The sequence below is a fragment of the Fukomys damarensis genome, unplaced genomic scaffold (genome assembly GCF_012274545.1).
Source record: "Fukomys damarensis isolate Sample0158 unplaced genomic scaffold, DMR_v1.0_HiC HiC_scaffold_25, whole genome shotgun sequence".
NCBI lineage: Eukaryota > Metazoa > Chordata > Mammalia > Rodentia > Bathyergidae > Fukomys > Fukomys damarensis.
The window spans coordinates 3,240,054-3,266,824 of NW_022900937.1; the positions used below are offsets into that span (position 1 = coordinate 3,240,054).

The 26,771-nt window shown below is 42.5% G+C and overlaps 1 protein-coding gene across 1 annotated transcript in view; it reads left to right on the plus strand.

The window, feature by feature from the left end:
- Col25a1 (collagen type XXV alpha 1 chain) overlaps positions 1-26,771 on the plus strand; it is a 408,120-nt gene that overhangs the window by 277,380 nt on the left and 103,969 nt on the right. The window contains exons 14-16 of the mRNA XM_033755992.1: positions 22,195-22,254; positions 23,556-23,663; positions 25,783-25,818. Of these exons, the coding sequence (XP_033611883.1) occupies positions 22,195-22,254; positions 23,556-23,663; positions 25,783-25,818 (204 nt within the window). The remainder of the gene's footprint in view (positions 1-22,194; positions 22,255-23,555; positions 23,664-25,782; positions 25,819-26,771) is intronic.

A 26,771-nucleotide genomic window follows, 5' to 3' on the forward strand; every position in this document is an offset into this window, starting at 1 on the left:
AACTCGTTACAATTTGTAAATGCTCTTTTTTATATTTTCTAATCAGACACCCCTTTTCAATGTTCTCTGTCATACTTTAAATCTCTAAGAGTTAATGTGCAGAATTAAACTCAGGAACTTTTAAAAATTTTTACTAAGATAGGCCAATTTAAGAAATCACTTATTTTGTAAACTGTGGTTGATTTGTGGGTGATATTCCCCTTGGACAGTGCTGTGATTATGTCCCGGAGTTAATAGCTAAAGCTTAGACTGAGCAAGTAAGAAAAAGAAGTGTTAAATATTGAGGAATAATGACTGCCTGTTTTATATCACCTTAAATTTGTACATTTTTTCTTTAATATAAAAATAGTATTAGTAAATCTGTCCCTATGGAGTAGTTTGGTCAGATAAACTTTTATATAAAATATCTAGAGGTAAGAGGGAGTATTTTGTGAAACACTTATATTAGCAAAAGGACACAACAGTGGAATGCCTGAGGTGTGAGACCTCGATTGTATTAATGACCTCAGAGATAGAATGAAACCGAAATCTAAGCCGGACACATTCTCTGGCAAGGGATGCTGGATAATGATGCTGATCGGCTTCAGTAATCACTGCATTTCCTTTCTGTCTTTTAAGTGCAGAGACCTTCACATAAAATAATTATTTTGTTTCATTTTATGGAGTAAAACAAACATTTCATTTGTCTATACCTTTGTCCATACCTTAATCAACTGCAACATTCCTTTTGCTTCTTTCTGCGACGTAGCCAGACATAGGCCTTAAAAAGCTTTCAGACTAATGTGAACCATTTTATTCTTCTTGAAATTGAGCAGAATGAAGAATTTTAGATGAAAATATGTATGCTATATTTAACAGTATTCCATTGTTTCTTTTGCCAGCATTTTTTTGCAAGTGTTGCTTTTTTAAATGATTGACTAAAGATTTCCTTGATGAATACCTCAGTGATCTTCCCTCAAACATAGCTACCTAGATTTTATTCTTTTTATGTATATGTAAGTGGGCTAGTTTTCACTTGACTTCAAATATACAATTCATATATTAAATCCTATGAGCAGGCATTAAGATTTTTTATCTTTATTAAATTTATTGGTACAGTTTAGGTATATAGCATAGTTACATTCATCATTGGGATCTTGTACCTTTACATGACTTAATCAGGTTCTTATTTTTCCCCATTCCCCAGCCCTCCCCTCAGCCCATCCAACCTTCCCTGTTTACAAAGGCATTGTTTTCATGTTTTTCCTTTTCACATATTTTTTTCTCTTTTTATCTTTCCCTTACCCCTCCCACTTCCTCTACTCTTTTAGACTTTTCCTCCTGTTACACAATATCAATTATACATTTTAATCCTTATTTACACTTTTGCTTTTTCACACAGAGAAACTATTCGGTATTTATATATGTGTAACATCAATTTCACTTGAGTATGGCCTCAGTGTGCATCCACTAAGCTATAAATATCTCTAGGTTCTCATTATTTATGGCTAAGTAGTATTCCATTTTATAAAGAAACCACATCTTTATCCAGTCTCCAACTGATGGGCAGTTGGGCTGTTTTTCAAGTGTTAGCTATTACAAACTGTGCCACTGTAAACATGGGTGCATATATATCACTGTGGTATGATTCTTTTAATTATTCTGGGAAGATACCCAGCAGAGAAATATCTAGGTCAAATTGGACTTCTAATCCTAGTTATTTGAAGTATCTCCACATTGATTTCCACAGTAGTTGCACCAGTCTGCACTCCCACCAACAATGAAGAAGTGTTCCTATCTCTTCACAACCCCTTCACAACCCCTCCAGCATTTGTTGTTGATTTCTTTTTCTTTTTATTTCTTCTTTTGTTTTTTTGAGACGGGGTCTCATTATGTAGTTGAGACTGACCTGGAACTCACTATGTAGCCCAGGCTGGTCTCGAACTCACAGCAATCTTCCTGCCTCAGTCTCCTGAGTTCTGGAATTATAGGCTGTTGGTTGATTTCTTGATAGCAGCCATTCTTAATGGGATGAGATGGAATCTCAGTGTTGTTTTCATCTGCATCTCTGGAATAACCAGTGATGTTTAACATTTTTTCATATGGTTTTTGCTGCATTTACTTCTTTGTCTGAGAAATGTCTATTCATTTAAGATGTCCGTTTTTTAATTGGGTCTTCATACTTGGAGGTCTGATTTTTTTTTAAAGTTCTTTATATATTCTAGATAGTAGAGCTTTGAGAAACATCTGGTAAAAAATTTTTCCCACATTTTAGGTTGTCTCTTAGCTCTGCTTGTGATTTCTCTGGCAGAAACTTTTTAAAAAGATGAAATGCCAATTAATTCTTTATGCTAATTCTTGTGCTACTGAGGATTTGTTCATAAAGTCTTTTCCATGCCAATTATCTTCAAGAGTTCTACCTAACTTATCCTCCATCAAGTTTAGTGTTTCTGTTTTAATATTTATATCTTTAATCCAGTTGGATTTTAGTTTACTGCATGGCGAAAGATACGGGTCTAGTTTTAATCTTTGACAAGTTGAAATCCAGTTTTCCCAACACCATTTATTAAAGAGGCTATCTTTCCTCCAGAGAGAGTGTTTGGCTCCTTTGTCAAAGATGAAGTAGCAGAGTATGTCCGGAGATGTTTCTGCATCTTCTAATCTATTCCATTGATCCTTGGGTCTATTTCTTTGCCAGTATCATGTTTTTTCTATCACGATGCCTTTGTAGTATAGTTTCAAGCTAGGGATTGTGATATCTTTTGCCATGTCTTTGTTGCCTAGAATTGCTTTTGCTATTCTAGGTCTCTTTTGATTACAAATGAATTTTTGGATTGTTTTCTCTAGTTCCATGAAATAAACTGTTGGGATTTCGATCGGGATTGCGTTGAATCTGTATAGCAGTTTTGGAACTATGACAATTTTTGCTATATTGATTCTTCCTACCTAGGAACAAGGGATGTTTTTCTATTTTCTTATATCCTCTTCAATGTCTTTTTTTAGAGTGCTGTAGTTTTCAGTGTAGAGGTCTTTTGTCTCCTTTGTTAGATTGATTCCTAGATATTTCATTTTTTGGATGCTATTGTGAAAGGGATTATTTCCCTTATTTGACTCTCAGTGAGACTGTTATTTGTGTTCAAAAAGGCTATTGATTTTTGAGTGTTTACCTTGTTTCTAGCTACTCTACGAAATCTGTCAGTCAAGTCTAGAAGTCTTTTGGCAGAGTTCTTTGGGTCTTCTTGTAGAGTATATCATCAGCAAATAGTGACAGTTTCCCTTCTTCTTTTCCTATCTTTATTGCTTTTATTTCTTTCTCTTGTCTAATTGCTGTGATGCATGTTTCCAAAACTATATTGAACAGGAGTGGTGCTAGTGGACATCCTTGTCTCATTCCTGATTTTAGCATGAGGGTTTTCAGTTTTTGACCACTTAGTATGATGTTGGCTGTTGGCTTTTCATAGATAGCCTTTATCAAGTTAAGATAAAGACCATCTATTCCAATTTCCTGTAGGGTTTTTATCATGAATGGGTGTTGCCTTTTGTCAAATGCTTTTTCTGCATCTATGGTTTTTGTCCTTGATTCTGTTAATATACTGTATTACATTAATTGATTTACATATGTTGAACTATCCTTGCATCCCTGGGATAAATATGATTTGGTCAGGGTGTATAATCTTGATGACTCTCTGTATTCTGTTTGCCAATATCTTATTGAGGATTTTTGCATCTATGTTCATTAAGGAGATTGGCCTGTAGTTCTCATTTGTGGTTGGATTTTTCCCTGGTTTTAGAATCAAAGTAATACTTGCTTCCAGGAATGAATTTGGAAGTATTGCTTCCCTTTCAATATCACTGTAAAGTTTAAAGAGTAGTGGCAGTAATTCTTCCCTAAATGTCTGGAGAAATTCAGCAGTGAAGCCATCAGGACATGGGCTTTTCTTTGTTGGTAAATTTTTAATTATGTTTTCAATTTACTGACTGTAATTGGGGTGTTTAGAATTTTTATATCTTCTTCATTCAACTTTGGTAATTCATACGTGTCTAGAAATCTGTCCATTTCTTCTATATTTTGCATTTTATTACAGTTCAGGTTCTCGGAGTATTTATGATCCTCTGGATTTCTGCTGGATCTGTTGTGACTTCACCATTTCATTCTTAATTGCATGAATTTGAGCCTTTTCTTTGGTTTTTTGATAAGGTTGGCTAAGGGCTTATCTATTTTATTCTTTTGAAAACCCAGCTCTTTGTTCGTTGACTTTTTTGGATCTTTCTCGTAGTCTACATTGCACTAGGATTTTCATGAATGATTCCACCTGAAGCATGTAATAAAATATGAAAGGAAAGGGAGGTTTGGAGTTGATGACTTTAAACATTATATAAGGGAGAGAAAATAAGCCTTGTACTATATATACTAAAATTTGTATTTTGTTTTTTGTTTGTTTGTTTTTTGGTACTGGGGATTGAACTCGGGTCTTAGCGCTTGCAAGGCAGGCCACCAAACCACTGAGGTAAATCCCCGGCCCTAAAACTTGTATTTTAAATGGACCAAAAATCCATTTTAAATTGCACGTAGTAATATCTACAAATAACAAGCACACTGCAAATAGAAAACAGCAGTTTTGTGAGCAGCTTAACAGAATTCAACATGGCGGCCGCTGTTCTTCTTCCCTCGTTCCCAGATGCAGAATTACGCGGCGGATGGGAATGTTTGAAGTGAGTTAATCAAATAGAAACCAAGAACATGTAAGGTAGCAGCCTGGAGAGATGCGTCAGGATTTGCAGAAGGGACCAGAGTGAGGGCTGTATTTTTTTGACTCTTCCCTTCAGAATGGAGGAAGAAGGCTTATGCCCTGATGATCCTGTTCCTGCAGGTCTGAAGGAGTGGTGTCTCTGGAAAGTCATTTAATGCCAGACAGCAACTTCCTTTCACAAGCACACCTGCGTTAATGTGTCCTTAGTTCCTGGCGGCAGACGGAGCCTGTAAATCACAGCTGGCAAACAGCACTGGCTTTGTAGGATGGGGTTGTCAGGTACGAGTTCTCGCTTCAGGTGCAGTCCTGCAGCAGCCTGTGCTGCTCCTCCTCAGAAAAGGCAGTCAGCTCAGAAGCCTGTTGGTATTCACAGACATCCTTGCTAACCGCCCGTGGGTATTTTTTAATTAGCAAAAATAATAACAACAACAATAATGTAACACTTTCCCCCTCCACAACTCCACATACCAAGAAAACGTCTTAGCATAATTTCCGTGCTTTATTATCATGGGGATTTAGCATGAATTGCTTATAAGGAGTCATTGTAAAAGTGAGAAATAATAAACCTCTAATGTAGCCCCCAAAGGGCCAAAGAACCGCTGACCGAGGTCCCTCTCTCCAGGTCAGGCTCTACAGTGGGCTTCAGGCCTGCAGTGACTAGGAAGAACTGAGCACGAAGTCGGGAGGCAGTGGGCAGAGAGAAATCGCAGTGGCTGAGCGGCGGGCGCTGCTGTCCTGGCTGCAGGCCTGCATGGCTGGGAAGGGCAGGAGCTAACCACGCTCTCGGGGAGAGCGAGAGATGAACAGGTGGCCGTTCCTGCCTCTTTGGCCTTGTCTTCAAAAGATGTCAGCCCGGACAGGCCCAGTTTTATTGGCAGGGGAGAAAAATGGCTAAGGGATTGATTCACCATCAAAAATCTTAATTAAGAACACATCCATTTGTTTTCTAATGTACTGTTCTTGGACCTTTCATCGGGACTTCTACTTTTAGAAGCTGAGTCGTGTGTTTATCTAGACTGCTTCCATCGTGGCTGACCTTGAAATACGTCCTCGGAATCCTGACCTTGCTGTTGGAGGGGAGCCGTCCTTGCTGTGGGAGAGTCCCGGGGCCGCTGACGTAGCCCGAGGGAGGGAAGCTCAGGAGGGAGGAGGGTGGGGTGTGCGCACAGACCAGGCCAGGGCAGCTTCCGAGATGAGCTTTCTTCTAAGCCACGCATGGGTATTATTTTGGTTGTCTTTTCAAAGCTCTCCAAATTGTTTCTCATTGGAAAATTACCAAATACCTTTTGCACAACCAGCTGTTTAAAATACTGTGCCAAGTACCATTCTGTGTTGTTGTGTGTGTGTATCTTTTCTAAACATGAATGAGTTTCATCATAGATATTTATTTTATATACACAGCTCTGAGTTTTCTCTCCTAATTGCACTTGCCTAAAATATCTTTATGAAAGAGTTGTCCAAAAGTGCGGATAATTCACATAAGCTCTAAATGTGTACAAATGCAAACCTATTATTTATGCCCTAACTCCTGTTTAGAAAAGGTGAATTGATGCTCAGATCAATCCATTATGTGTTTTGGAGTTAACTTGATATACCTTCCTTGGTTCCTTTTTTAAAAGCCTCTTCCTATTCATGTTAGGATTGAGAGAAACACGGTGAACTTTAATGACCCGATGCTTGGCTTTTCTTCTGGCATGTCTTAGCACACGAAGAAAGCCATTTTCAGTTTCTCTTTGCAACATTAGCTGGAAGCAAGTGCAGTTCTTGACTATTGCAGCAAGTTTGGCCCTGACTTCCAAATAGTTCCCTGATATTTTTCACCATAGTCTTTGAGGAACAAATGTTTGCTTTGAGTTCAGCGTTCCAGATAGGTTGGAGACATAATTTACAAATCAGTTACCTGTTCTTAGATATCTTATTTCTTTGTATTTCTTAGTGGTCAGTGAAGTCAGAAATGTCTAGACAGCCAGCACCGAAATTTTCTTTGGGAGTATGAAATCTTTTTGACAACAAGGCTGCAACATTCTGTGTGGTTAACGTGTCGCTGCAGAGCCTCGTGACTTTTTTTCCACCCCTGCTGATGCCTTGCTCTCCATTTATTTTCATCCTACTGAACCGATCTTTAACAAGGTAAACATCGGCTAAGCTGGGCGTGGTGATGCACACCAGTGGTCCCAGCACTCAGGAGGTTGAGGCAGGAGGATCGCTGTGAGTTGGAGGCCAGCCTGGGCTACACAGTGAGTCCAAAGCCAGGCTCGACTGCATGGCAACACCTTGTCAAAGAACAAAACAAAAGTGAAAGAAGGTAAACATTAGGAAACTGTCAGTCATTGGTGTAGCTTTATCAGATGTTTTGAAAGCAGGAAGTTGTGTTGTCTCCATAGGCATTGCTCATATCTATGCCACTCACTGTAATCTAACCATTTTCATTGATCTTTATACATTTGTTTGGTGATTCTCTTCATTGTTTAAAGAGCGTATAATCTATGAGATGATCACTATAATTTCCATAACGAAAACAATAATAAAAAAATAGTCTGCCTTTTGACACTCAGTTATTCTCTTTCTGACAGGTAATTACTGTGTCTATGTTTCAGAGCCTTGGGACACATGCTATTTTCATTTTGGGGTGTGGAAAACACACCTTATCTATGCACTGACAAAGTGACATCTTCAGTGTTGGGAAATGACACTATGCAGCCACTCTGTTTTCTTTTTCCTCGCTCCATACTGCGTGACTGTGCGGTCTCATTGCCTTTGTTTAGTCGTCGTTTACAATTAGTAATGTTGCAACAGGAAATGAGTTTTGAGGAGTTATTGGAAAAAAGGAATATCTGGATATCTGTTAGATCCTTTGGATTTGTCCAGAAAGTTAATGTTGAGATTGACAGTTTCATCCCTCATTTTACACTTTGAGTCAGAAAAGTCAAACAAAATCGAAATGGAGACAACTTCGCTCCCTTGCCAGTGCCCTTGTGCCTGCTAAGTCCGTAACGCGATCCCCGCTGTGGTGTTACTTCCACTTCGGAGCCGAGGAGCTCTAATAAAATGTGTCAGGGAAGAATGCAAAGCTTGAGTCATGATATCTACTCAATTTTTATACAGTGACTGCTCTCATAACTCAAGACTTTCAGACTGAGCCGAGTGAAATGGCGTGTGCCCACGGGGCTGCAGTTCGAGAAACTGTCACAACTTGTATAGGATTTCTCTTCACGATAGAGACTAGCACGCTTGGTTGTAGGGTGGAAAGAAATTCAATGACTTTATTTTTCCTCGTTACTGTAATATTTGTGCCTTTATGTGCAGTTTTCTCTCTCTATTTTGAGCCAATACTTCTCAAGGGAGCAGATTAGTGGCTGCAGGCTGGTAGCTATGGACCAGATGCTAGTACATACATTTTATGTGGTTCTCCCAAGTTAGTTGGTAATGTTTTGATATTGGATAATTCATATAAAATCTTGCTTGATAAACTTCTGTTGGAAAGTGGAGAGACCTAGCATCTTTGGGTTCACTTTTTTAATTTATGATTTTCACCTGGCAGAGGCAGGGTGGGGACAACCTGTTTGGATGCAGAAACGAGTACTGGTACCTTCAGCGACGCTCAGCCCGCCCAGTTTATCTGCATGGGTGTGCAAGCCTTGTTGGTACTGACTTTGCAACTTTAGACGACAAGATGATTCTGCTTGTGATACGACAAGGACAAAGCCCATCTGTCACAATATGTAGACACTTAAGCTGCAAAACGATTAATGATAAATGACTTGCTTTGTAGGACAAAGGCTGCATCATCACCTTTAATGTTATTTACATCCTGCTTGCTTTAAAATTACATAAAATTCTTCTCACACTGCTGATTGTCAACCTATGGTACTGCAGCACTTGTTAGTGTATATCAAGTGTGTTAAAAAGATGAAAACAACCTCGGTAGTTTTGTCTCAAGATTCTAATATAATTTATGCTATCTTTAAGATTTTCTTTGCTTTGCCAGGGATTTTGCTCAGTGGTACCACACCTGCCTTGCAAGTGCAAGGTCCTGAGTTCGATCCCTGGTACTAAAAAAAAGAAAAAAATATTTTCTTTGCTTAACATATGAATGATAAAATAACAATTTTTTGAAAAGTCATATGCAGATTAGGCTAGCAATTAACATCCAAATAATGTTTAAAAGATGACATTTTAGTGCTGTAATTATATGTTTAAAGTTGGAACCATCACAGACTTTGAAGGATAGAACCTGAGCCACTCCTTTGAGCAAAATTTCCTGTAGGTTTCCTTTCTTTAACTGTATATGTTCATTACTTAAAATGATACAGCTTAGGAAACTAAATAGGTCACAGCTGAAGTTCATGTTGTTTAGACTCCAAATATAAATTTAGTTTCATGGTTTTTTGTTGGAGCCAAATAATTTTTTAATAATACTAGTGACTGCTTCTAGGAAAAAAGTTAGGTTTTAATACATTGTACATGTTTTCTGGGATTTTGTTGTTCTGGCTCTACATTTGCATTAATGGAAACATCTTCCCTTACAAACGTTCTTTACAAAATTGCCCCGTTTCATTAATCAATTAAAAACAAGCTCATGATTTGTTTGAACTCATTCCCTATAGCTATATTGATGAATCTTCAGAGAAAGGACTAATTTTGATCACTAATACATGACTTTTTTTTTCTGGGTCCTCCTTGACATAAACGTAAATGGCAACCTGATTTCCCTGATTTTACTAAGTTCAGAGTTTGAGGGCCCAGTCCAACAGGTTGAGAAAAAAGAGCACAAAAAGCATCCTCTAAGGTAGACTGATTTCCGTGTGTGGGAAAGAATTGTGTGCGTCTGAAATATGTTTATTCTGTGTTTTTAACTGTTGGGTAATACAGGAATTGCAATGTAGCTTTTATAGAATTAAAAAATTGTCAGTGGCAGAAGGGGTTTTAGATAAATCCTGGTTGCCCTATTTTAACAGCATGGTAAAGGGGAAGATGGTATGGATAAGAGAAATTCAGCCGCTGCGCCGTCAAACTGTCTCACATCGCTGCCGTATAAAGCTCGGTCACATCAGCCAGTTGCCTACAGATCCCCAGAGGGTGTCCTGAGTTTACGTTCTGGGTCCTACTGAGACACTCTGGTGACGAGGAGCTCGCTCTCCTACCAAGCAGAAGGTTCTCAGTGGAGCAGCCCTAAATATCACAGAGTAATTGAATTGTCCTTTCAGTCGATCTACTGCCCCCACCTCTGAGTGGACACCAGTGTGCTCCGGTGTCTTTAGTGTCAGTCCTTCTGAACCAGCGCTCTCCATTAGGACAGCCCTTCAGTGAACGGGCAGAAGCACTGACATTCAAGGGTGGGACCACCCAAAGCCCTTTCAGTCCCCAACTCCAACGGCGACCTCCCTCCAGGACCAGTGCGCCTTTTGGTGGTGAGGTCGATGCTCCGTGGTCTCCATTTGATCTTGTCTGTTTAAAATACCTTTCTACCCAGTTTCCTTTTCTGTATAAATCTGTCCTCCTTAAGAGGTAAATGCCCAGAAATCAAGCCCATTCATCCAGATGTGGCCTGACAGAGGAGAGTGGTATCTTAACAATTGTTTATATTTAATACAGCCTGAAATAATAAATATTCTCTTCTTCCCGCCCACTGTTCGGAGCTCTGAGATGGAGAAATCAATAAGCATATACAGGCCAAAGTGATTCCCACCCCACACATGGGAGAGGGCTAATCTGACCCTTGATACCCATGTTGCACGGACTCGGTCTGCGGCCATGAATTTTGTGATCAGTTAGACACTGTAGCGTGAGTAGATTGTTCAGCCAGTTATGAGTCCACTGTTTTTATTGATTTCAAATCACATTTCTGAATTTTGTAGCCAAGGTTGTATAAGAAAACTTGACAGACCTCTTACTAAAAGCCAGTTACACGTGTACAGCATCTACTGATGATCCTTTTTGAAAAGGAAATGAACACAATACTTTTAAATTACAATTGTTTTGTAAATTTTTGCTAACCATCCTTTTAATCATCTATTTTATCACTGACTTAGAAATATAGATGGAATTTCTGTCTATATTTTGCAGGATCTTCTCTCTCTCTCTCTCTCTCTGTCTCTCTCTCTCTCTCTCTGTCTCTCTCACAGTCTCTCTCACATTACTTCCCCCACTTTTTACAAAGGTGGAAATTGATCTGAATGGTTGAATGACTCTTTTGGTAAATGTTCATTATTTGGAAACTCATTTCTTTAGCTCAGGATACATTTCCATTCTGAGAGTTTGTACTTACGCACATGTAACATTTCATGCCAACTCTCCTATATTAATCCACGGTTTGACGTTCACCTCCTTATTCCTTTCCTTTCTTGTTCCTAACTGGATGGTGACAGTGAAAGAAGTCCTTCAGGGAATGAGTGCAAGAGGAGTCTCTAATTCGTGAGCAACGAAAGACCTAATAACTCACAAATCAGGCGACGCCACCTTGTAGGAAGTCAGTTCTGGCATCTTTGGAAATACTTTTTTCTCAGTCAAATTGTTTCATGCCTTTTCCCCGTTAACTTCTCCAGTGTTCAGAAAGTTAAGATTTATGGCCAGTTGTACAGTGACTACAATGAATCTTCGTCTCAGCTGGGTGAAGTGTTAGGAAGCTCCACCCCAGAGCTGCGAAGGATAACTTATTCTCCTCCCCTTCGTGTTCCACGAGTCCCACTGTCCCACGTGACCCATGGAGAATGGCTGACAGTGTTGTGGGTCACGGTACGGCAGGCACACAGCTTGTACTTTCTTTTAGTCATGTATGAGAGGTGTCAGTGTTGAGGAACCTTATCGAAGCCGCCCAGATAACACCTGCTTTTTAAAATACAAACTTTCTTGTGGGTCCTGAAATCAGACACCCATCTAAGAAAATAAACGTAAGATCTGTGAAATACATCTGTGTTTTGTAAGTTGGGCTGCTGCTTTTAGATCTCTTAAGACCTCAGAAAAAGTTTTTATCTTTGGTGCATAGGCATTCAAACACAAAACACTGTCATTCAGTTTTTATTTATTGGTAAATAAAGCAAACACCTCATTCAATATTTGCTCACTTGAATGATTTATATTTTGAATTCATGAAATCATAGGGAGAAAAAAATGTATCTTGTGTATATGTGAGCAAATTCCTTTGATTAAACAGAATATTAAGTAGATTTAAATGGAGAACTGACCTTATTAAAGATTGCATGCAAGGCTTATTTCGAGGTATAATTTTCAGTAACTTTCTAAGACAATTTAATCTTTACTCTTGATGTATTTTGACTGATCTGTTATCGTCTAGGTGTTTGAAATTTGAATGCATTAAAAAAAATAAAGATAAAACATATCAGTATAGCTATTTCAAGTAAGTTTTGCAGATAAACATATCCCTTAAAATTAAACAGTATAGTACAACTTAATATAAAAATAGACTGCATTTAATTACATGACATCATCATCAACCACAACTATGAAATTAAAACCAAAACATAGAGATTCCATGTTACGACTTCTAATACCCATATCACCATAAAGTTTAGATTTAACTTCACAGAAGTCAGGAAGTTCTTTTCTGAGATTCCCAAAGGAACAGTGCTTCTTACATAGATCACAGCACCCTCTTTAGTTACCAGCTCAGATCACCTCCTGAGCAAATCTATCGCTGCCAGAATGCAAGACTTGCTTTTTCTTGGACCTGCTCAGTTCTTCTTCCTCCTAGAAATACCACGTAACAATCATATTTTAAAACATTTGTTACTCAGGAGCAGGGCTCAGAGGACAGCATGGCACTGCTGGGAGGAGAACTCGGAACCCTTGATCTTACAGTGGAGGATAAGGTGCTGAGTGTCTCCTTTCTGAGGCAGAGCCCTTCTCCGCTCTGCTCGTGAGCATTCAGTGTGCAAAAGTGCAAGAATGCAGATCTTTAACTGATAGTCTCTGTCCAAATCTTAACCTCTCATATATTTTAGTTTGGACTATAAAATGTTTTACATTAAATTTGAATTGGTAGCTGATATTTAACTTGAAACCTGGTAGCATTTGATCTTTTTATTATTTTTAAGTTGGTTTCTGGTTTCTCATGACTCAGGTAAAGGTGTAGCAGCCCTTGTCTGTCTTCTCCTGTGGCAAAAATCAGCTGAACAATTGCCATTTCTTTTCAGCCCAACCTTTGCCCTCCTATTCAGCCAAGACCTGCCACTCTGCTTGTCTCAAATGTGCTTCTTCTTCATGTTATCTGCTGTGTCCTTACAGTTCTTTAGTGACTCCCTATACATGAGTGACTTCAGAGAAAATTTGGGGGGTTGAGCACATCCTGACATGTAATTTGTATTATAAAACATACATTGAAGAATATTTTCAAACTGCGATTCTGTTTTACTCTTATGTAGCTTAACAGACTCTGTGAAAATGCTATACAGTTAGGAGAATACTAGAAAATGGGACTGGACACTTCATTTCCATTTTTTCATTTTCTCATGTTTTTTTCTTTTCCCTTATTAGCTTTCCCCTACCCTTCCCACTTTCCCTACACCTTTAGCCCCTTTCTTCCTATTTCACATTGTCTGTTATATCATTAGGATCTTATGTACAATTATAGTTAGGGTTCGTAAAGGGGGAGAGAAGGAGAGGTGAAGGGAGGGCAGGGACAAGGGGAAAAAATGAGAACCAAGACCCGTCATGTGAAGGTGCAGGATCCCAGTAATGAATGTAACTGTACTGTGTACCTAAAATGTACCAATAAACTCAATGAGAGAGAAAAAATAAAAATAAAACGGCATATTTGCTCAGAGTGATTCTCAATTAAAATGATCTTTAAAAAAAAAAAAGAAAAGAAAGAAAGAAAATGGGACCAGATTAAGTGGCGGAGAAAGTATCCAGGACAGGACTGCCCCGGGCAGAGGGGCTCTCTGGGGACTTTACCAAGTGTCCTGTTCGTCTTTGCTGTTAAGATCCCTCTTGAAAAGTTCAAGCACCTGAGGGCCATCAGGCATTTCCTGGGAGCAAAACTTTAAGGGGTGGTGAGCTTCCCAGGATAACTGCCTGTCCCTTGTAGCTGAGTCCCATGGAGTCTTGACAGCTTTTTTATCTACCTGTTCGGCTGGAACAAGAAGAGAGGCCACCATCCACAATGCTGATGCCCAGGCAACTTTAGAGTCTAATCCCATTCAAGGGAAGGTTAGCCAGCTCCCAGTAAGCTGAGACACTGAATTGACTTCTTAGGGGACAGCAGGACACTTTGGCTTTCTCTCCCAACATGGAAAATGAGCCGTGGAGCTTTGCTTGTGGGCGGCTGGACACAGCCTGCTTCCCCTTTGTATTCAGGGCTTGTCAGCCAATGAAGCCCCTACGTTCTTGACCCTGTACCTCCTCTGTCGGATGTAGCCTTTCCTTCCAGAGAAGGGTAGGTCTGTCCAAGAGGAGGCGAGTCTTTGAGTGGACAGACCACTGAGAGGACCATGGGTTTTATGAAAATGTCATTGCAAGATGTCATTGTATCACGCACTGTTGTGATTTCCTATCATGTTAGAGGGAAGATTCTGTGAGAACTGAAAAGTTATTATTGGAAGGCCTCAACTCAAAACCTTATATTTCAAAGGCCTTTTGCATGAAATTCAGAGAAGGCTGAGTTAAAGTTTGCTTTTGGATTGTTTTGTTTTTTGAAACAACGTCTCACTATTGTTGGGGATGACTTGAACTCACTGTATAGCCCAGGCTGGCCTCCAACTCAAGGTAATCCTCCTGCCTCAGCCTCCTCGGTGCTAGAGTTACAGGCAATGTGCCACCACATCCAGCTAGCTTTTGGATTTTTTTAAAGAGAAAATTTAAGGAAATTGTGATGTAGTATTAAGTAATCAAATGGGTATTCCAAACAAGGCCTTTGGAGAAGGTTTTTTTCATAAAAGAACAAAATTTTCACTGGCTTTCTTTTTCATTCACTTGTAAAACAATATGCTAATTATAAATGAGCTTATTTATGAAGACAATTAAAAGATATATACCAGATAAAAGTTCTTCCAGCTAATTCTATATAATATATAGAATGTCAAAATATAAAGTAACGCGAGTTCAATCCCTGGCACCAAAATAAATAAATATATATATAAAAATGTATATAAATTACATTGCTTATGTCAGCACATACTCAGGTCGAGCACTTCCAGACCTACTGATATTGACAAATTGTTTGCCTTAAACTTAAAACTTACTACTTTGTCTGTAATCGCTTACCCCGTAAAAGCCCCTGTGTCCTCAGCTTTGGACAATGTGCACGTCCCACCCGGAGTCAGCTAAGTGTTTGACAATTTGGTTTCCTTGGAAATAGGGAGCTGACCTTGCTTGTGCACCAGCTGCACCCTGTGTCCAAGCCCTCAGGAGCTGAGACACTCAGCAGTCGTGCCATCAGATTTTTCAGTAGGACACCTACACGGTCACACCGCGAGGGTCATAGTGGACAGAAAGAGCCCACGTCTGTTCAGATGAATTTTTTTCATCACATATGTTTGCCTCAAACTTAAAGAAAACTTTAAACTTGGGAAAAAACCTTTTCCCCTCTGAGACTTCAGATTTGGGAGTATCGGAGAAGCAATCGCAGGCCGGCCTTGTTTCGGAATCTGTCCTGCAGACCTAACTAGGGTTGTCTCTCCGAAGCCCACATGTGGATGGCTTGTTCAACTGTACAGCAGTGGTCATGGCTGCCCAGTCGCCCCTCCTCTGAGTCCTCAGAGCTCTTCGTATTGGAGTAGCTTCTTCCAGAGCCCCAAGTCCACGTAGCACTCTGATGTCACCCTGCTCATCACCCTTCTAGCCCATCCTGAATTCCTCCGTTGCGGGAGCCCCGCCCCTTCTCGCAGGCGGAAGTGCTTAGGTACGGCCTGCCTGTCTGTCAGAGCACACACGTGGAATGTTTTCCGTTTGGTTGGATGTCGGTAAAATACTGCTCCTTTCCACCAGACTGGAACCCCTACAAACCTGATCACTGCTCTGGGTCTAAGGCGTGTATGAGACGTAGGTGCATGAAAGAACACTTTTCATCACTCTGACCCTCTATAGGGATCCCACGACCTAGAGCCTTTTATCCTCACCTGGTCTGATAGTCTGCACTCCAGGGCAAGCGGCTTGAACTGGGCCTCAGCCTTACATACCCTAGGGTAGGTCCAGTGTATCTTCAGAAAAGGAAAAGATACGTTCTCTTTGGGCCTGGTCTTCATCCCGACCATCCTATCGGGAGGGAAATGTGTCGGCTCCACGAGGTGGCCAGCCGCCAACGTCATCCATTCTGTAGGTCCCCCTCAGTGTCACTTCCTTGCTCAGGACCCCTGTCCAGATCCTCTCAGTTTTAGTTTTGACCATAGTCATCATCCACACTTTAGAGTTATGGATCTCAATCTAAAAACTCAGAAATCTGACTTAATTTTCTATAATGACATGGCTTCTGAATCTGAGCCTCCACGCTTCTGAGCCGACCAAAACAGCAGCATCTGCCTGCTTGGGATTTCCATTTTCCTCCTCCTCTAGGCTCTTTCACAGCCCTGGTCTTCAGGTTCAGTCTACACAGCTTGCAGCAGACGGCCATGTGGCTGGACTGGTCTGTGCTGTCCTTCCGATGGGGCCTGGGTCTCTCCCGCCGCTCCTGTGCTCTGCCCTGGGCAGGGACATCTCCCGCACGCTGTCCACGGTTATGTCATCTAATGTCTTGTAGACATTTCTTCTTGGTGGCACTGCTGGCTTCCTGGCAGCGCTGCTGGGAAGCAGGACAGAAGTCTCTGCTCTCAGGTGTGCAGATCTTCTTCCCTTCCAGCTGAGAAGATAATCTTTCTAGATATTTTTCATTTCGAGAAGCTAGACAGGTTTTATTTTGCCCTCTGTCTCCTTGCACCTCTCCTGAGGCAGTAAGTAGAGGGTCACCTAAGAGGGTGACTGGAGAACGCAGGTCAAGCAAGTAGAAAAATACAAGAGAGAAGAGCATGGGTGGGTAGATCAGTGGAGACAACAGACACGTTTGCAATTGCTTGTTCTGTGTCTGCTTTTTTGCTTCTGCTCAGAGCTGCATGAGGCCTAGGGTAAGGTCTGACTTGCTTATTTCTCTAAGCTAAGGACTATTAAAATATTTATGAGCCTGGCATGGTGGCACATGCCTGTAATCCTAGCACTCAGGAGGCTGAGGCAGGAGGATTGCAGTGAGTTCGAGACCAGCCTGGGCTACATAGTGAGTTCCAGGTCAGTCTCAACTACATAGTGAGACCCTGTCTCAAAAAAAAAAAAAAAAGTATTTATGGAAAACATAATGGTTAAGAGAGTACAGTCTGGAGCTCACAGGCAGTAGGAAAATCCTGGCCTGGTGTTGGCTGCTCCTTTAAGGTGCGGACATTGGGTGGCAGGAAAGTGACTGATAGAAAAATTTATACAAATTTTGTTTTGTTCAGCTTCACAGACTACAAGGCCGCTTTGTTCCCCCACCCCATATCCTGCATCTACCCTTTTCTGGTTCCCTCAGGATAGAACAATCCTTCTTCAATACTCCTACTTCTTTTCCGAGGGTTTCATCTTTAACTGATCTTCTTTAGCTGTGTGTCATTAGGAAATGCTTTTCAACAACACTGGGAAACCCTGTGAGTGCACTTAGACAATTTTTCTTATACTTTGCTCTTGCTGGTGTTAGAATTTTTCTGCCATCTTTCTTCTTGTGCACACAGTTATTTTTATAGTTTACCTTCACTTAGCATTTTAGTAGCTATGTGGGTATTCAATGACATTTGCCAGTATAGGGTTATATTGTTCTCTTTTAAACAATTTGTGAAATCCACATTTATCAAAAGGATGTACTGCAGTGACTTGGGCTAACAGTTGTGATAGAATATTACAGAAAGGGACTTGGAATGTGTACACAATTTAGGGTTTTCTGAGCGACTTAAAAATATTATAGTCAACAGCCAAATAATAATTCTTTCCATAATTGATACTTCTATAAGTCAGTCTTTTTCCATAAGTTATAAATTCTGATTTTCACGGACTCTCATTCTCATGTGGTTTAGTGGGAGGATTATCTTAGCTACTTAGCTTTCAGACACAGATGATAGTATCTACTGAAATATGGAACAATTTAGCAGCACACTTTTTTCTTTTAATGTCTTTATTTAGACTCCTAACAGTTCCTGCTGTTAAACTAAAGTGATTCTTTCACCTAAATATTTTTGTGTTCTATTATTGTGTCTCCCCATCTGGTCCCTCTTCACTACAAATCGTTCTGTCAGCTTCCAGGAATATTTATCTTTGTCCGGCACTCTTGCCCACTTCGGTGGTTATGATGTAATGCATGATTGTGTGCATTATGAACAAACATGAAGATTCTCATTTCTTAGCGCAGTGCATTGTTTTCTTCTCACCTGACTTGCTGTCCAGGGGCCTTGGCCCATCATAGTTATAAGTGTTTGCTTTTCCCCTCCCTGTACGGTCTCAGGTGTACCCTCTCGTGCTTATTCATGGTGTCCATTTCCAGTGACCTTAGCCACCCTCCGCCTCTTCTCACTGCGGGCCGCTTCTGTGACTCATTCAGCACAATTAAGGAAGCAACGCACAAGTATGTGTCTGTCATATTGATGAATTTCCCCACATTTATTTTTTTCTGAAAAACGTTTGCCTTCCTCCTGTTTCCACCACAGCTCCTTAGAACCCTCCTGTCAGCCACCTCTTCCTCTGCTCATCCCTTTGTTCGTCCCAAGGGGCCCGTCCTCCTCTGGGTGACTTCATGCAGTCCTTTGACTTCTGCTCTTACCTCTCCTCTTTCATCTGCTGCCTCTGGACCGTCCGTGGGCAGTGAAGTTCAAGCAGATCCCGCACTGAACTCACCATCTGTAACGTGGCCTGTGTCATTTCCCGCTTCCTCCCTGCCATCCCTCCATGGCTCAGGCTGGGGACGAGGACCAGCCCCTTCTCCTCACCTTCCCTATATCCCCAGCAAAGGTACAGGTCCTTGGCGCTCTGCTTCAGCAATGCCAGGGCCCAGTTCATCCCTCTTCAAGTCCTAGATACAGTGGTGAGGCTGTTGTAGCAACTCCTACCATCTCTTCAGCCTGAGTCTTGCTGTGCCAACCTCAGCCCCACGCTCACCGGGCTCGGAAGCCTCTCCAGGGCTGGGTGCACATGAGTCCCCTTTGCAGCCAAGTTCACCATCATATTGCCTGTTGCCTGGTGCAGTTCCTGCCTGCTCGCTCTCCCTTCTTTCCCTGCTAGATGTTACGCACTGAGCTCGGTCCCCTGCTCACCATGCAGCCACTGGGGCGAACACGGCAACTGCCGTGCGAACAGCACTCCACGAATACGACTTCTATACTGTGCAGTCTTAGTTCTTAAGCTTGCTAATATTTAAACTCTAAACCAAGTAGAATAAAAATATAAATTCATAGATTGCATAAAGACAAAGGCTAGAATTAGAAGTCAGGGTTACATTTCAGGCTGTCTCTTGCCTTACTGAGTGCTTTTGACAAAACACAGTTTTCTCTCTGTAATGTAACTGTATAACACTCATCGTTCCTGAGCATTCAGTAGAAATGACAACAGCAGCTTGGATTTATGGGCCCTGAAGTGAACTTGTTCTTATGAATTATTTATTTCTTCCACATCCTTTTGGGGTACACATGCACCTCTCCTTCTACAAGGTAATAAAAAAGGATACAGCCCACTTTAAATGAGGAAAACCCTGACCTGGAATTGGTTACCTCCTCCACAGAGTGCCTGGAGGTTTTATGACGTTGTCATGAGCCTCTGTGCTCTCGGACGAGAACATGGGCTGTGTAAGGTAGTGCATATTGCACACTCGTACATCTAGTTCCTTTAGAATGCAAAATATTTTGGGGTGAAAGTGTGTGCAAATTATTTCAGTGTTTCATCTGCTTCTGGATCATTTCTCCATGTTTTTTGAGAGACACTTTTTTTCCACACCCACTCTGACCATCTGTGTACCAGGCAAGTTTTCTAAGATGTAAAACCACGTGAAATATGTCCATGTTATTTATTTAGAGAGAGACTATGACTAATGATATGGGGGGTGATGCATAGTTAATGAAAAAGTGGATTCTCTGCATGAATAGCCTGGGAAGCCTAGCAGTTACAGCCACAGGAAGCTGTGTCCTAAGGATAAATATTCAGCACCACACTTCTCAGTCTAACTCTGCAAGCAGCACACAGGATCTACCTACGAGCTGGAGGTGGTCCCCGTGGAATGATACTATTTTGAAATGTATGCACATTTGCATTCTGTCCTGGAATATATCGTTTGCTTTACATAAAAATGTTTAAAATTATTTACCATAAAGATGGACTTTTCAGGAAACGGTGCCATGTTGATTTTTGCCTGTAGCCGTGCCCTGGTATGCTGGGTGTGCCCTTCAGGTTACTTTTCCCGCTCTGAACAGCGCAGGGTGTTACGAGTCACACCTCAGACCAAGGGACTTTTGTTGAAATTGAAATGAATCCTTCAGCCTGTCTTCTTTTTCCTTTGCTATGTGAAACTTGCAAAGTCCTTCGTGAGACCTTGAAAGTGTCTCTGTTAGCAGCTGGCTGGTAGCATCTGCACAGGGAGGCTGACTGAGGAATAAGACGGGGTGGGCAGAGCTGGTCAGGGACACTACCTGTGGCAGGGAAGGAGCCGTCTCAACTGAGAATTACAAATCCCCTCCCTCTTAGCCCTCATCAACGTAGGAACCCAAACCAAGTGGGTTGAAAATGATCAAACTATGTTATATGCACACAACAGCCTGCCAAAATGGAACTTATTAATAGAAAAATTTTTAAAGTTGTAAAACTTCAAAAAAGAAAAAAGTTGTAAAACTTGTTATTTTTATGTGTGCACTTTGAAAATATGTTGACTCAGCAAGCTGGTCATGCTCAGCTATAAGTACCAGAAGTGACTTGTTTATACATTTAAATTTCAGAACATTTGTAAGGTCTACCATGTGTACTGTTAAAAGGTTTTTAATTTTAAATTATTTTGTTAGATAATCGTGTCTCCAGTGACATTATGATTTATCGCCACTAATCAAGATTTCTGATCCCTCATAGACGTCTTGTTTGTATCTGTTTTTGTTCTTTGTTACATAAGTATGAGGTTTATATATAAAATTCGGACTGTGTAATACAGGGCTAATGAGTCACAGATGGAAAGATGCTGGCACATTACCATCTAATAACATTTTAAACTCATATTGCATAGTAAAACAAAAGCAAATTGTACACATCTGTTTTCCAACTTGTAGTATTTCTGAGTTTGTGCAGAGTCTGTGTTTAGAAGACTCTTACTTAGAAGAGAAGGAGGACACAGGTCGCTTCAAAACTACCCAGCCACTTAAACGCCTTATCAGAATGAATTTTGCCAAAAGTACACGATTTCCTCTAACTGGCTCCCTGAAAAGTCCTAACACTAAACAACAAGAATGAAATGCATTAGGGCTAAAAAATGTCTTCGTATGACAAAACTAATTTTATTGGCTCTCTTAAAAAGAAGAAAAAAAAGCATGTCCCTAGCATGGGGGAAAGTAAGAAGAATATCCACAGAGTGAGCAAAATAGAAGCTTTGTGGCTTTTCCTAAAACCTGTCCTCAAATAGAATCGGGTGAGAAGAGAGCCCAAACAGGAAGGAAGCCACAGAAACCTGAGGCCATACCTCTCTGTGGTGGCTGTTTATTTGTATGGTAAGCATGCTCTGCGTTTAGAAAAACTGGAATGAAGGGCTCCGATTTCACGTATTGTTAGAAGAGAAACACAGAATAAAGGCAGAGTTCCGCTCTGCCTTGCCCATGCAACAGCGCCTGTAGGACAGATCTCCCCCTACCCTCGTCCCTGGCTGAGGAATTCCAAACTCCTTTCCTGCTGTAAGGGGCACGGTGTGAACTGGCGAGTTCTCTTGGGGAAGTTGGGTGACAGAGCGATCCAGGAGGAGTGTGACCCTAAGTCCCCCACGTGAACGTGCCCGTTAGAAGAGACCATTTCTGCCCACCCCTTCGTGGGAATTCCTGAAGCAAGGGGGCGTGAGAGTCACCGGGTGACTGGAAGAAACTGGGTTCTGTGGGTGGGAAGGCTGTGTTTTGGGAACCATTTTACTTCTTCCAATCTAACAGCGAAAGTGGGCTCGCTGTTGGTGACCGCAGAATAACGCGTGTGTTCTGTGTTGAGTGGCACAGAGTATCCAGTGTCCCCAGCCGTCTCCTTTCTGTACTAACATTTGGCGAGGCAGGCTCCGTGTGGAGAGCGGCAGGCTGCACCCCAGTGCGTGCAGGCAGCCCCCAGACTGCCGCCGGGCCGTAAGGGGCTGTCTGTGCACGCCGAGCTGTAGGCAGCGGCACAATGACTTCTGGGCCTTCCACCTGCTCTGGCTCGGCCAGGAGGGCTGGCGTCAGGCTGTGCTGGCTCTGCCGTCCACCTGCGGACTGTCGTGTGACGCTCTGTCATGTGTTTTGGCACTGCGCTGTGTCCATAGGGTCTGCCTGGCTTCCCCACGGTCGCTGCCCTGCACAGCAACCAGATCCTCACCGTCAAGGTTTGTGGTCATGCTCGGCCCACGCGCTCAGACCCACAGTCAGCACACAGGCAGCAAGAACCGGCCACCTGCCGTCGGGCACCCAGGGAGGACGGTGGCATCGGGCCGGCACACCCCCCTGAGACCACGTCACACCTGCCTGTGATCTGCACGCACTCCTGCTGGAGGAGCAACTCTGAGGGCCGGACTCTGGCCACCACCCACGGCAGTCGGGTTCACGCCCCTGTGTGCTGGTTGGCGGCTCTGGTGGAAACGGAACTGGCACTGGACGGGGCGACTCTCTGCTCGGTGGGACACACAGGGTCACCCCGCTCAGCTCCCTCCGGGAGTGGCGCCGATGCCCATTTGTAGCCCTGGGGTCTGAGAAGGATTCATGTCTAGCCAAAGTCTGGCCTCACCCTGGCGTTCCAGGGTCCCGGTTCCTTTGGGAAGAGCCAGCGGGTCCGACCCAGATAGTGCCGGTTCCGTTCATTCAACAGTCGCTGTAATCTAATGTGTGTATCTTTATTTCTTTCTTGGGGCCTTCTGATGTCTATTCTTCAACTCTCTCACCTCTGAACTTCAACCTTTGACCTCACCTGACTGATCAGATGGTGTTTCCTAAAATCAATCATGGCTTTCTCTCTGCTGATCAGCAGCTCATTAAACGCCGCCTGATTAAGGTAGTGCTTCCTCTGGCTGGAGTCTGATCTTTGCAGTGGTCATTGCCTTACTGCTTACCTCCTGGGTGGGGCGTGGGTGTGGGGTGGGGGGGCCTTATTTGTAAATGTCTTAGAATAAATTTTTATTTGATGAGCTGCATTTGAACTGTATACGAAAGTACTAAAACAAAGAGACATCAAAATTTTCAGTTTTAATAATCTTAAATTCTAACTAGTGATAGATCCCATTTCTAATCTCTCGAGCTTTGGTTACTCATAAATTATTACACAACCTGCCAGGAGCCTCCTCTGCTTAATTTTGTTGGTTATGAAATATAAACATATTTGTTGAGCTACAAATGCAGCTGCTTGTTAAGCAGTGACTAGGACTCAGCACTGCTGCAGATAAAGTCATACAAAGTTTCCCACCAGCCTGCACTGGGGCTGCCTTGGCTGTAATAGCATCTCATTGCTTGCCCAGCATGAATATTTATTTGCTCCCCGCTGGCAGGTAGATTGCCTGCAGGCTTGATTTCTGGTCCCTCTGGCTCCTCTCAGAGTATAAATGTGGATTAGATAAGGGCAATTCAAAGTGTTGAGAAGACGACCCGGGATTAATCTCTCCTGATTATTGTCGGTCTGTTCCCTTCTCCATTGCAGGGTGACCAAGGGCAGGCTGGGCCCCCCGGACCCCCCGGCCCTCCAGGTCCCAGAGGGCCCCCCGGGGACACCGGGAAGGACGGCCCCCGCGGGATGCCAGGAGTGCCTGTGAGTGGCTTCGGGACCCTGCTGTCATGGGAACCAGGATGGGCAGGGTAGCGAGGGGCTGTCCACCTAGGGTTGGGAGCAGGTTGTGAAGGGCAGTCGGGTGACAGGAGCAGTGTGCCACTTTCCCTTCGCCCTTCGGAACCCTGAGGAGGATGCAGCAGGTGAGTCCGCAGCACTTCTGGTCTGGGGCCCCTTTCTGCACCTGCCGCAGGGTGGGCTCGTGCCTTGGGTATAGGAGAAGATAACTTTGAAAAGGCAGTAGGAGGCTGACAGCAACTTGCAAAGGGTCCACAGCAAACACAGCGAAGTTTCACTGTGTTTATGGAATGTAAAGGCAATAAAGTTTTCTAGTGTTTAATTCCTTGTACACAACTTGACCAAAAAAAAAGTTAATAAGAAGAGTAAAATTAATGGTTAAAATATCAGTGGGTATGATTTTAATAGCACTTGTCCCTGGTAAATAAGCCTTATTAACAGACATCTGGGAAAGTGCCCTCAGTATTTAGTTACTAGGCATCGAGTGTCATGGTACAGGACAGTAGATAAATGGCTCAGTAAAGGGAAACCAGCAACTTTAAAGGAGATGCGTATATGGAAATAGTATAGATGAGTATTATGACTTTAGGACTAGGAAATTAAGGCTTATTACTGAATTGTTTTGTTGAATGTATTCCTTTATTTGATTGCTTTTATAGCACAAATATTAGGAAAATTTTAGCCACGAAGTAGGAAATTTTGAAAATAAAAAATTCAAAACAAGTCAGCCATAGTCTCTCATGCTCTAGTATATTTTCTTTCCATTGTATAGCACATGTATTTGTTTTCAGAGAGTGATCCTCTTTGTCAGAGTGAGGGACAGTTGAAGACTTGGGGGAGATAACCTTGTGAGAAAGCCCTTCCCTCCTGGGAGAGGCTGGGCATTGGCTTGCAGGAGAGGAAGAAAGGACTCAGGACTTGGGGCCACTCCCTGACCCTCCAGCGCAGTGGGCTCCTGCCAAAACTGTGTGCTTGTGTGTCGGGGTGACACCTCCCAGGAGAACGAGGGTCGTGGATTTGGGGTATTTCAAGCACTCTCGTTGATTGCTAGTTGTTGGCGGAGAGTCTGTAAATAATAAGCTGGTTAATAGCATTTTGATGCTACAAAGCTATTCAGATCATTGAGTATTGTGTACAATAACAAATCAGATTTAATTACTAATTTACTTTTAAGAAACAAAAAGTAAGGTATGACAAACTAGACAATCCAGTTACGTTATCCTTTACATCATTATAGTTGATTCCGTTAAGAAGTAGGGCTTTTTACATAGAGAACAAATTGGCTTTTTAAAAGGATTTTATAAATGTGATTCAAACTTGCTTGATAGTCTCCGAGTTAATTCGCTTATGTTGTCATAACTACTAGAAAGGTAATTTATAAAACCAGTCAGAGATGGCCCACGGCAGCGACGTGTTGGCATCCCAAGCACAGGTCTCCAGCAAAGTGTCTGTAGCACGTGGCTGTCATTGATGGTGTGACAGGAAAGCATGCTGATTCTCCTTGAGTCTGAGTATAGAAGACGGTAGCGGGAGGACAGGTTTTTCTGTATCGATTTTAATGAAACAAGGCACTTCAACCGTGAATAATTCATAAGGACCAAAGTTGAAAATCAGTCTGTGCGCATTTTATTATATAATTCCTGTCCTGAGAGCAATCGTCTGTGTCCTCTAGGGAAACTTCTGCGTTCTTCTAGGGAAGACACCTGCTGTCATCTTTATGTCACTATAACGAGGACGTGATCAGGTCCTGGATGACAGAAAGCAGGGAGGCCCCATTGTGGAGATGGGTCAGGGCATGGGGGAAGGGGGCAACATTGGCTGAGTGCTGAGGATACAGACCAGTTCCCCGGGTGATTAGAATGGGTATGTGTTGCAAACTGCTACCAATAAAAATATGTAACTAGACTAACTTTATTAAATCCTAAGGTATTTATAAAATTTATTTGAAGAGCGAATAGCAGATCTCTTTAAATTCTGTAGCATATGTGTTCTTTTAGCTTTTAAAAAGGTACTTATTGGTGGGTTGTGGGGAGTATTAGGAAAAAGAAAATAGTTGCTAACATTATCCCTGTTCTTTTTGAAGGGTGAACCAGGGAAACCCGGAGAACAAGGCTTAATGGCAAGTATCTTGATTTATGTTTTCAATGCTAAAAGTGACAGAAGCCCAGGATGCCAAAGACTCTAGTTGAGATCATGAGTGACAGTTGTGTCTGTTGTGTGAGCCATAGCAAGAAAGTGCAAACACTGACGGAAGGTAGAGTTCTGTGGCCATTCACGACCCACAAGGGCCACAGGACCACACATGAGTGTCAGGAGCGATGCAGGGGACGGGAAGGTCCACGCAGAGAGAGGAAGATGAAGATGAGCTCTGCAGTGTGGTGCGGGGGGCCGGGGTATGCAGACCCCTTACACAGAGGCACGCTCCCCGAGAGCTCAGGGCTGCTGAACCATGCTGCGAAGCTTACCAGGGGTTGAAGGTGTTTTCCTCTTGCCCCGGAAGAGGCAGTCATGACTTTTGGATCCTTGTTCCTTAAAGCAGGCCATGAAATGACGTCGTCTGGGCTGGGGCGACACAGGTCCGCAGACTCATGGTGGCTTTGTCCTGTGCCAGTCAGAGGGTGAGGGGACTGTGCTGGGCCCCCTCTCCTGCCTCTTCCTCCCTGCTCTCAAGCTCCTCCTCAGCCTGCTCCACACACTCAGTACCGCCCGGCCATCTCGGCACGTGCCGGGGGACCTCACGCCCTGCCAGGGCACGGGTCTCCAGTCTACTGCATGATGTGTAGCTCGCATCCTGCAGGGGCCAGGAGATATTTATTTTAAAAATGCCCAGCAGGTCCTAGTGAAAGTAACTCAGAAGTCCCCACTGCCTGCCCAGCCAGCCAAGCCCCTAAAGAATGAAAGTGCTGGGGACTGAACCACATGGTCACCCTGCTCCTGTCCATTAAGGTCAGGATGGGTATCGATGTTCATTATTCTGGGGACTACCACTAATTATTTTTAAAAAGAAATAAAATTAGAAAAAAACAACACACATGTCATCAGTGGTAGCTGCAGTACAGTGCAGCCCTGACT